Source organism: Medicago sativa, chromosome 6 (genome assembly GCF_051527215.1).
Source record: "Medicago sativa cultivar Bolivia chromosome 6, Bolivia_mono, whole genome shotgun sequence".
Lineage (NCBI taxonomy): Eukaryota > Viridiplantae > Streptophyta > Magnoliopsida > Fabales > Fabaceae > Medicago > Medicago sativa.
Genome location: NC_140754.1, coordinates 79,234,734 through 79,246,861, shown reverse-complemented (window position 1 = coordinate 79,246,861; position 12,128 = coordinate 79,234,734). Strand labels below are relative to the sequence as shown.

Here is a 12,128-nt window from a genome sequence, read left to right as displayed (position 1 = left end):
TCTTGTGCTGATGTGTTGCATGGGTTAATTACTTTTTGCGGATGATAGCCAGATCTTATGTAGGGATACTATTGAAGATGCCAGTGCTATTAAGAATATTATCCATCATTATGAAGATCATCTGGTTAAAACGTGAATTTTGACAAACCTGAAGTAATATTCAGCCATAATTTTGAAGCTTAAGAACTAGAAGGATAAGAAATGTTATTAGTCATGTTGAAACTTGATATTGCATAAAACTAACAATTTAAGAACAGTAACATCCTGCATGTATTGTTCACAATAAATATATGTTTGATGTGGTTATATTCAAGCATTTCAATTTTATAAGTTATATTACCAACATCTACAAGTCAGTATCGATATCGTGTTCATTGCATACATCTATACATCAGCCTTTCATATGATACTGACTTACTACAGATAGTTAACTTCTTCAAGTCAAAAAATAAACTTTAGTTCACTTATGCATCTACATACGAAGTTTCAATCAAACAGATTCTGCCACATCATTTATTTTGCTTAAAAAACATTACCAAGCATGTTGTTAGCCATGCCTCAACGCACAGTAGACAGGAAATGAGCATGTACTACTAAAACTTAATAGTACTAAACAATGATAGACTTGATTTTGTGAGTACTCTTATTGATCAGGACACTAAACAATGAAACAGAGACTTGATTGTCTCTGTCTTTAATGAGTTTGAAACACAAATTATTGTTAGTATCCCTCTTTCCTTTAGGTTTTCGGAGGATTCTTTTTTGTAGAATGGTGAGAAGGATGGTACGTATTCAGTTCGCTCAGCTTATCATCAATAAGGAATTCTGACAAATTAATCTCCCAAACAGCGGCAGATCACAAAATCTGAAGGAATGCATTAGAGGCTTGAAATTCGATCACAAGTATTGAACCAATAGTGTCAGATTGTAAACATTTGTTGATTAGAGGCCCTTATAAGTAGAGATTGGAATATCCTAGCTCATACAATTTTGGTCATGCTATGCAAAGTTGGGTGTAATGCTTGGATGGGTTATGCCTTTCCCTCAGATGAACCTTTTGTCTGTTGTAACTCTTTTGTAATTGAATGAAGTAGTTTGGATTTCAAAAAGAAAAGAAAAAAAATCATCAACAATATGAAAAATATTAATGATGGAACCAAATGTTGAAGCCTTCTATTGAAAAATAATTATGAAATTATTGAGGGAAAGAGAGAGGGAATGAACATGAAGTCATTTTGCAGTTGTATTAAAATTAGGCACAATTGTTTTAAATGTACAATTTCCATTGCTCAGTCATTATATGCCAGAGGACTAATTCATAGAAGGTTAATATGATGGATTACAAAAACACTAATTAAAGAGATGTATGTAAAAATAAGTGAAGCACACAAAATAGCTTCATAACACATGATACCCTAATTTACAAACTTTAGATTAACCAAAGAGTGGAGATGCCCACTCCAACTAGCTCAATTGCAGCTTGGAAAAGTTTAGCTTGCTCTCTTCCAAGTGTTCAGCCTAGAAATTGATAATATATAGATAATTGAAACGCACTAATGAGACGCGTGTAAAAAGAAGTGGAGCACACAAAAGAGCTCTATAGCAAGTTCACTCAAACCAACACATTACACCATACAATTGAAACTTTATCTTAACAAAAGAGCAGACATGCTCACCTCTCAATTAGATTAATTGCAAATTTCACCTTGCCTGTTCCAGGTGTTCAACCTAGAAATAGATAGTTGATTCAGAGAAATGCAAAGCAAATAAGATATGAGGTCATACTAGTGCACCATATTTTTCACAGGAAACAATGGCTTGCCACCGAGCATTTTCGGAAAATGCACCAATACTCAAAATTCAGTTGTAGTAGTATGCTGCAAAAGACAAGATTTAAATTAGATACATGCTTCAAACTTTAAATGTATTCAACTTCCTGCATTATAAACAACTTAGGAAAGGGGTGGTTGAACAGGTAACTGCTCCAGTGAAGACAAAGTTTTCACAAAAAGGATAGTGAAGGTGAAGAAGAAGAAACTGACCCAGAATATGACACATATGTAGCAATCGACATTATGTAAAACATATCACATACTACGAAGAGAAGTTTAATAATAGCATACTTAAAAAAAGTAGAATAATCAATCTTGCCGATAATTGTGTTGGAGAAAGCCGCACACAAAACATCTTGATTGCGATCACACACAAACGGATATAAAAAGCCATAGTATACCTGAATTTAGGAAGCATCTAAAAACAAAAAAGAATAGTATACATGATAACCTGATTGCGATCACACACAAACGGATATAAAAAGCCATAGTATACCTGAATTTAGGAAGCATCAAAAAACAAAAAAGAATAGTATACATGATAACCATGAAAGTTGGCATTTATTTCTCTTAAAGAGTCCCACATCGGATAAGAGATGGCCTGGCAATGTATTTATAAGTGAGGGCAATCCTCACCTCACAAACCGGTTTTGAGGGGTTCTGTTAGGCTCATCCACGATTTTTAAGATGGTATTAGAGCCTCCTCTGGGCCACCTGCTATCAGGTTTCCGTTATCGGGCACTCACCATTTATGTTCATGCTCCAGATGTTTAGTCATGGGCATGAGGAGGTGTGTTAAAGAGTCCCACATTGAATAATAAGTGGGGGCAATCCTCACTTCACAAACCGGTTTTGTGGGATTGTGTTAAGCCCATCAACGATTTTTTAAGAATTTCTATTGTACTCCATCTATAATAACATGTCGAAATCAAATACTAACAGCATCAGAGCGCATACTATTAAACAATTATCAGGGGTTTTATAAAAGCTAAACCAAGCATACAATCCATGCTCAAGAGTCCAAATTGTACAGAGACAAAAAGCTGTCAACAGGATTTGGCTTACTTTTAGACGCCTAACTACTTAAATAATTTACATAATTCTTAAATAAACTGAACCTCATAACAAGAATCCAAATTGTACAGAGAGAATCACATTAATAAAACAGAGAATAAAATTAAAGCACTATTGAGAAAGAAGTTATCTTCATAGTTTGCTTATATTCTAAGGTGGACATTGGTGATATAATAGTATTTTATCAATTGAGAGTTACCATTATTCTATAACATTATCATGGTTTATATCTGACTCTAAAATTAAATGTCTCGCTTACTGAATATTAGAAAACTAATACAATGTTGTACCAAAAAAAAAACTAAAAGAATGCTAAAAGAACTCAGTATGAAGTATAAACAGAGTCTACAAGATGTTGAGACAAGAATAAATAAATAAAAACATATCACTCACTATTGTTGTTAAGACATCAGTATGCACCTTAAAACATATTACTGTACCAAAAACTAATTTAGTATTTAGCCTGTTGCATAGTCCAATTTACTTTTTGCGTAACAGACTAACAATAAAAGGAAATAAAGATTGGATGGTTGTATTCAAATTGGAAATACCAAATTGTAACTAAAAAGTATCTCACCTTGTTTTACTCTTATAGTAGACCTCTAGCAATCATTTCGCGAAGAAGTTCCACCGCCTTATCATTCATGTTGTTTTCAAACAAAGCACGGATAAGAATTTCGAAAGTTACAGGATTAGGGGTGCAACCATTGTCTTCCATTTTTGACAGTAAGGACAATGCTTCATCAAACAAGCTCTCTTTACAAAGGCCATTAATCATAACAGTATACATCCACACGTCTAAATGATAGCCTTTAATCAAAAGAATCTGATAAACCTCTTGCGCGTCCTTAAGTCTTCCATTTTTGCATAAGCCATCAACAAGTATTGTGTATGTATATATATCCGGCTGAATTCCTTGCTGTTTTATCTTCGTAAGTAATGTGATTGCCTTGTCAACCTGATGGTTTTTACACAAAGCATCCAATAAGGAATTGTAAGTGATCACATCAGCAGGTTGGCCTCTATTATGCATCTCATTTACAAGATCCCCAGCATCAGAGATTCTCCCATATTTGAGAAGACCATCGATAAGTGAACTGTATGTTACAGTATTAGGAGCCATACTTTTGGAATGCATTTCTTTGAAGAGATTAACGGCTTCATCCACCATTTTAGTCTTACATAGTCCATTAATCATGATACTATAGCTATGAACATCAGGAGTCACACCCCTTCTAGCCATAGTGTTGAACACAAATGTGGCCTTATTCTCTTGTTTAACCAAGAAATACCCATCCATTAAAGAATTATAAGTAACAACATCAGGATCCACGCCTTGTTTTATCATAATAGCTAACACGTTTCTAGCTTTTTTAACCTCTCCTTCCTTACATAAACCATCAACCAGTATATTAAATGTATAAACGTCTGGTTTGATGTTTTTCAACAACATTTGATTGAACAAACCAACTGCTTCTTTCAACCGACCCACAATAAAACAGCCATACATTAAAGTATTGTAAGTGATGACATCAGGAGAAATTCTCTTGAGAAGCATTTGAGAATATAAATCATAGGCATCACTTACAAGCTTATCTTTGCAGAGTCTGTCAATGATTGTGTTGCACATGATGACATTAGGGTGAACCAACAAGCCATCAATCTTTGTAAGAACCTGCATGGCAGCTGTTGTTTCACCTATTTTGCATAACCCATCAATTAAGGTCCCATAACTAACCTGATTAAGGTGAAACCCCTTTGCTATAACATCATTATGAAAGTAAAGGGCTTCCTTAACTTTACCATTAAGACAAAGACCTTTGATAAGTGTATTGATTGTTACAGTATCAGGGTGAAAACCAAGCTTGAGAATCTTACTCAAAACAGAAAAAGCATAATTGAGTTGACCGAGGTGGCAGAAACAATTAACCAATATGTTCAAATTAACAAGATCAGTTTGAATACCTCTGAGTTCCATTTGATGAGAAAAGGAAATAACAGTGTTGAAATGGTTGATTTTAACAAGGGAACCTAAGATCTTACCAAATTCAAATATGGGTGGGGTAGGGTTGTTCATATTGAGCATTCGATTGAATGATGAAACAGCGTCGTCGAACGAAGGAAGAAGGTGCGATTGAAAGTGTAATAAACGACGAAAGAGAAATAAATTGGGAGTGGAAGCAGAGAAGAGAGGGTACCTTTTTGATCTGAACAATGACATTGTGAGTAATGAATTCAAGATTTGAGTTGAATTGGAATAAACAAGTTTCTGGATTTGCTTCAGCTACTAAAACAATGGCCAGAGTTCAATTCAAGAGGAGACAGGTTCTACCAACACTCATCTCGTTCTTTAACTTGGTGAAACGTGTCAATTGTTTAGTGATTAGAATTTCACCTTTCAAATAATTAGTTGTATAAATATTACTTTTCATTAAATATTTTTACCAACTTGAGCTTTATTTTCGCTATACCAAAATTGTCCTGATGAGTTTAACGTCAGATAGGAGGACAATACATAGTATATTCAAGAAGTTCGAATTTCGATCTTCGGCTACCACAAAAAAAGCGTATACCAAGATTACATATTTTGACAAATATTGTACTCCTCCATCTCACAATTATTGTCTCTTTAACATTTTTTCTTTTTCTCAAAATAATTGTCACTTTACAATACCAATGCAACATTTATTGTTTCTTTCCACTATTATACCTTTTATTTATTGAATTTCATCCAACTTAATTACTACACTAACTACAATTAGTGAGGGTATTTTAGTAAATGTTACTACTTTTACCATTGAAATCAACACAATTAATCATTTCCTTAATAATCGTGCACAAATCTTAAACAACTAATATTATGAGACAGAGGGAGTATCTGTTTGAAATACATGTCGTATTTTTGCACTTGTGCACTATTTAGTTACATATTTTTTGTCAAAAAATAAAATAAAATTACATGACTTATTTTGACCCTATTTTTTTAACAAATATATAAATACATGTAAGATGTTTGATTTTTCTTGACAAATATTTTTAAAAATATAATTTTTATAATTTTTGATTTTAGATAATTAAAGATATTAACATTAAAGTTGTACATTGACGTTTGTAAAGTGATTGACTTTGACTTGTATTTTAAAACGAAGTGTGTAGGACAAAATTAGGCCCTTATCTAATAAAGCTTATCTAATAAAACTTAGCAAAGTCCCATGAGCATAGCTTAAGTTAGGACAATACATTATTATATGCAGGGGCCGAGGTTCAAACTCCGGACACCCCACTTATTCGCCTTACAAAGTGAATTTTAACTACTAAGCTACCTGAAGAAAAAAAAAATAGCAGAAAATATATTTGTCGTTTTTATATAAAGAAAAAAAAAAGTCAGTCAAGAGGCCGTAAAGGATACCTTAATCCGTAGAACACACACAGAACAACAGTAACAACAATGTCATTTTCAAAGTTTAGATACGTTGCTGTCTCTAATTTCACTCCAAAGCCTAATTTCACTCGTTTATCCCCCTCTTCAATAAGGCTCTTCTCACAATTACATCACCACCAAGATGAAGAAAACAATCTCATTTCATCATTCAATCGTTTGCTCCATCACAAGAATCCTACCCCACCCATCATCCAATTTAACAAGATTTTATCTTCCCTTGTCAAAGCTAAGCATCTCCCCACTGTTGCTTCTCTCCATCAACAAATGGAATTAAATGGAATTCAGTCTGACTTTTTCACTTTCAACATCCTCATCAATTGCTTTTCTCAATTGGGTCAAAATTCTATTTCATTTTCTGTTTTGGGCAAGATTCTCAAAAAGGGTTATCACCCAAATACCATAACATTCACTACACTCATCAAGGGTCTCTGTCTCAAAGGTGACATTCATCAAGCATTGCACTTTCATGATAAGGTGGTAGCGTTGGGTTTTCATTTGGACCAATTTAGCTACGGTACCTTAATCAACGGATTATGTAAAGTTGAACAAACAATGTCATTTTCAAAAGTTGTTGTCTCTAATTTCACTCCAAAGCCTAATTTCACTCGTTTATCCCCCTCTTCAATAACAATAAGGCTCTTCTCACAATTACATCATTACCAAGATGAAGAAAACAATCTCATTTCCTCATTCAATCACTTGCTTCATCACAAGAATCCTACCCCACCCATCATCCAATTTAACAAGATTTTATCTTCCCTTGTCAAAGCTAAGCATCTCCCCACTGTTGCTTCTCTCCATCAACAAATGGAATTAAATGGAATTCAGTCTGACTTTTTCACTTTCAACATCCTCATCAATTGCTTTTCTCAATTGGGTCAAAATTCTATTTCATTTTCTGTTTTGGGCAAGATTCTCAAAAAGGGTTATCACCCAAATACCATAACATTCACTACACTCATCAAGGGTCTCTGTCTCAAAGGTGACATTCATCAAGCATTGCACTTTCATGATAAGGTGGTAGCGTTGGGTTTTCATTTGGACCAATTTAGCTACGGTACCTTAATCAACGGATTATGTAAAGTTGAACAAACAAGAGCTGCTGTACAATTGCTGAGAAAAGTTGATGGGAAATTAGTTCGGCCTAATGTGGTAATGTACACCACAATTATTGATAGTTTATGCAAAGATAAACTTCAATGAGTCTCATTTGACCTTTTTTTATTAAAAAAAAAAAAAAAAAAAAGAGTCTGTCATGGAGATCGTAAATCTATGTAGACGGATCCGTACTACACAGAACAACAGTTGAGTTAGGGGTGGAACACAAACACTAAACTGTGTTAATTGATTAATCATTGCAACCCAAGTTCTTTTTGAATTGGATTATCTCTTTCAATCACATTCTTTTTGAATCACTCGTATCATATAATCTCGTTCAACCCAAGTTTCCTTGTTCCATTTCATTCATTCAATTCAACAACAAACAATGTCATTTTCAAAAGTTGTTGTCTCTAATTTCATTCCAAAACCTAATTTCACTCGTTTATTCCCCTCTTCAATAACAATAAGGCTCTTCTCACATTTACATCATTACCAAGATGAAGAAAACAATCTCATTTCCTCATTCAATCACTTGCTTCATCACAAGAATCCTACCCCACCCATCATCCAATTTAACAAGATTTTATCTTCCCTTGTCAAAGCTAAGCATCTCCCCACTGTTGCTTCTCTCCATCAACAAATGGAATTAAATGGAATTCAGTCTGACTTTTTCACTTTCAACATCCTCATCAATTGCTTTTCTCAATTGGGTCAAAATTCTATTTCATTTTCTGTTTTGGGCAAGATTCTCAAAAAGGGTTATCACCCAAATACCATAACATTCACTACACTCATCAAGGGTCTCTGTCTCAAAGGTGACATTCATCAAGCATTGCACTTTCATGATAAGGTGGTAGCGTTGGGTTTTCATTTGGACCAATTTAGCTACGGTACCTTAATCAACGGATTATGTAAAGTTGAACAAACAATGTCATTTTCAAAAGTTGTTGTCTCTAATTTCACTCCAAAGCCTAATTTCACTCGTTTATCCCCCTCTTCAATAACAATAAGGCTCTTCTCACAATTACATCATTACCAAGATGAAGAAAACAATCTCATTTCCTCATTCAATCACTTGCTTCATCACAAGAATCCTACCCCACCCATCATCCAATTTAACAAGATTTTATCTTCCCTTGTCAAAGCTAAGCATCTCCCCACTGTTGCTTCTCTCCATCAACAAATGGAATTAAATGGAATTCAGTCTGACTTTTTCACTTTCAACATCCTCATCAATTGCTTTTCTCAATTGGGTCAAAATTCTATTTCATTTTCTGTTTTGGGCAAGATTCTCAAAAAGGGTTATCACCCAAATACCATAACATTCACTACACTCATCAAGGGTCTCTGTCTCAAAGGTGACATTCATCAAGCATTGCACTTTCATGATAAGGTGGTAGCGTTGGGTTTTCATTTGGACCAATTTAGCTACGGTACCTTAATCAACGGATTATGTAAAGTTGAACAAACAAGAGCTGCTGTACAATTGCTGAGAAAAGTTGATGGGAAATTAGTTCGGCCTAATGTGGTAATGTACACCACAATTATTGATAGTTTATGCAAAGATAAACTTCAATGAGTCTCATTTGACCTTTTTTTATTAAAAAAAAAAAAAAAAAAAGAGTCTGTCATGGAGATCGTAAATCTATGTAGACGGATCCGTACTACACAGAACAACAGTTGAGTTAGGGGTGGAACACAAACACTAAACTGTGTTAATTGATTAATCATTGCAACCCAAGTTCTTTTTGAATTGGATTATCTCTTTCAATCACATTCTTTTTGAATCACTCGTATCATATAATCTCGTTCAACCCAAGTTTCCTTGTTCCATTTCATTCATTCAATTCAACAACAAACAATGTCATTTTCAAAAGTTGTTGTCTCTAATTTCATTCCAAAACCTAATTTCACTCGTTTATTCCCCTCTTCAATAACAATAAGGCTCTTCTCACATTTACATCATTACCAAGATGAAGAAAACAATCTCATTTCCTCATTCAATCACTTGCTTCATCACAAGAATCCTACCCCACCCATCATCCAATTTAACAAGATTTTATCTTCCCTTGTCAAAGCTAAGCATCTCCCCACTGTTGCTTCTCTCCATCAACAAATGGAATTAAATGGAATTCAGTCTGACTTTTTCACTTTCAACATCCTCATCAATTGCTTTTCTCAATTGGGTCAAAATTCTATTTCATTTTCTGTTTTGGGCAAGATTCTCAAAAAGGGTTATCACCCAAATACCATAACATTCACTACACTCATCAAGGGTCTCTGTCTCAAAGGTGACATTCATCAAGCATTGCACTTTCATGATAAGGTGGTAGCGTTGGGTTTTCATTTGGACCAATTTAGCTACGGTACCTTAATCAACGGATTATGTAAAGTTGAACAAACAATGTCATTTTCAAAAGTTGTTGTCTCTAATTTCACTCCAAAGCCTAATTTCACTCGTTTATCCCCCTCTTCAATAACAATAAGGCTCTTCTCACAATTACATCATTACCAAGATGAAGAAAACAATCTCATTTCCTCATTCAATCACTTGCTTCATCACAAGAATCCTACCCCACCCATCATCCAATTTAACAAGATTTTATCTTCCCTTGTCAAAGCTAAGCATCTCCCCACTGTTGCTTCTCTCCATCAACAAATGGAATTAAATGGAATTCAGTCTGACTTTTTCACTTTCAACATCCTCATCAATTGCTTTTCTCAATTGGGTCAAAATTCTATTTCATTTTCTGTTTTGGGCAAGATTCTCAAAAAGGGTTATCACCCAAATACCATAACATTCACTACACTCATCAAGGGTCTCTGTCTCAAAGGTGACATTCATCAAGCATTGCACTTTCATGATAAGGTGGTAGCGTTGGGATTTCATTTGGACCAAGTTTGCTATGGGACCTTGATCAATGGATTATGTAAGGTAGGACAAATAAGAGCTGCTCTCCAATTGCTGAGACGAGTTGAAGGGAAATTAGTTCAGCCTAATGTGGTAATGTACAACATGATTATTGATAATATGTGCAAAGCTAAGCTTGTTAACGATGCTTTTGATTTATATTCTCAAATGGTTGGTAAGCGAATTTCTCCTGATGTTTTCACTTACAATGCTTTAATTAGTGGTTTTTCCATTGTTTGTAAATTGAACGATGCAATTGGTTTCTTCAATAGAATGACAGCAGAAAACATCAACCCGGATGTGTATAGCTTTAATATACTGGTTGATGCTTTTTGTAAGGATGGTATGGTGAAAGAAGCTAAAAATGTGATATCTATGATGATGAAACAAGGCATCAAACCTAGTGTTGTTACTTATAACACTTTAATGGATGGATATTGCTTAGTTAAAGAAATGAACAAGGCCAAGGATATATTCAACACTATGATCCAAAGTGGAGTGGTTCCTAATGTTCGTAGCTACACTATCTTGATTAATGGATTTTGCAAGGTTAAAATGATAGATGAAGCCATGAATCTCTATGAAGAAATGCATTGTAGAAAAAATATTCCTGATGTGGTAACTTATAGTTCCCTTATCGATGGTTTATGTAAATCAGCGAGAATCTCATATGCTTTGGAGCTGGTCGATATAATGCATGATAGAGGTCAGCCACCTGATATAATTACTTACAATTCTATATTGGATGCTTTATGCAAAAACCATCATGTTGACAAGGCAATTGCATTATTAACAAAATTGAAAGACCAGGGTATTCGACCAGATATGTACACATACACTGTTCTTATCAAGGGATTGTGCCAAAGTGGAAAATTGGAGGATGCACGAAAAGTTTTTGAAGATCTTTTGGTCAAAGGCTACAATCTAGATGTCTATACATATACCGTTATGATCCAAGGGTTTTGTGACAAGGGCTTGTTTGAGGAAGCGTTGGCCTTGATGTCAAAAATGGAAGACAATGGCTGCATTCCAAATGCTAAAACTTATGAAATAGTTATCCTTTCTCTGTTCGAAAAAGATGAAAATGATATGGCAGAGAAACTTCTCCGTGAAATGATCGCGAGAGGTCTACTGTAAGACTGAAACTAGGTGAGATGATTCTGCTGTTACACATTGATATTTTGAACTGATATTTCCAATTTATGGCATCATTTATTTTTTGTAGCTGCCTCTCCTAATTAGTAACAAATTTTTTTATTTGTGTTTCTTTTCTAAGTTTGTTTATACTTCAAAAACCTAGAAATCAGTGAGGTTCAACCTGAGGGGAAGTTGAAGAATTAGATGAAATAGTTAGCGTTTTCTTGGAAATATCGGTTGTGTTAGGATTATACAAGTTAATATATAGAACAGATTATAAAAAAGATATCGGTTGTGCTATAGCCAATTTCATATTCTCAATAGCTAATATATAGAACAGATTATAAAAAAGGCCTAAAAGCATGACTCATAATAGTTAAAGGAAAGAGTTAGTTAGAGAAGAACGACGTAAATAAAATTTTCGTTTTTAGTTTTTGGAGTTGGAGTCTCATCGTCTTTGGCGTGGGCACTGTTGTTCTCACCTTTTTAATGTCATTTCTAAACTATAATTATAATATTTCCATTAATACAAGGGTGGATGCACAATAACAATTCCAGAAGACTTGATTCTTAAATTGACTCTGCTGGATTTACAATTTCTTTTTTTCAGCAGCATGGTTGATCCCTTAAA

The 12,128-nt window shown here is 34.3% G+C and overlaps 2 protein-coding genes across 6 annotated transcripts; one reads left to right on the top strand and one right to left on the bottom strand.

The window, feature by feature from the left end:
• Positions 1–1,219: 1,219 nt before the first annotated feature.
• LOC146917142 (uncharacterized) lies at positions 1,220–5,149 on the bottom strand. 5 transcript variants are annotated; one of them, XR_015015478.1, is made up of 3 exons: positions 2,379–5,149; positions 1,677–2,283; positions 1,220–1,518 (listed from the first exon to the last, which is right to left on the bottom strand). XR_015015478.1 is itself a non-coding variant. In XM_085718941.1 (2 exons), exon 1 carries the CDS (start codon positions 5,125–5,127, stop codon positions 3,496–3,498), a length of 1,632 nt encoding a protein of 543 aa, XP_085575067.1. In that variant the 5' UTR covers positions 5,128–5,149; the 3' UTR covers positions 1,220–1,877; positions 3,484–3,495. The 5 variants fall into 5 exon arrangements, 1 of the variants encoding a protein (XP_085575067.1); XR_015015475.1 differs by having other exon boundaries at positions 1,677–1,877; positions 3,484–5,149; XR_015015476.1 differs by having other exon boundaries at positions 1,220–2,233; positions 2,329–5,149.
• A 4,704-nt stretch (positions 5,150–9,853) lies between these two features.
• On the top strand, positions 9,854–11,617 carry LOC146917141 (uncharacterized). Its single transcript, XM_085718940.1, has one exon. The coding sequence runs from the start codon at positions 9,854–9,856 to the stop codon at positions 11,495–11,497; it is 1,644 nt and encodes a 547-aa protein (XP_085575066.1). The 3' UTR covers positions 11,498–11,617.
• The last annotated feature ends 511 nt before the right edge of the window (positions 11,618–12,128 follow it).

Excerpts from the sequence above, each read along its gene's own strand:
- LOC146917142 (XM_085718941.1), bottom strand. The coding sequence starts at position 5,127 with ATGTCATTGTTCAGATCAAAAAGGTACCCTCTCTTCTCTGCTTCCACT.
- LOC146917141 (XM_085718940.1), top strand. The coding sequence starts at position 9,854 with ATGTCATTTTCAAAAGTTGTTGTCTCTAATTTCACTCCAAAGCCTAAT.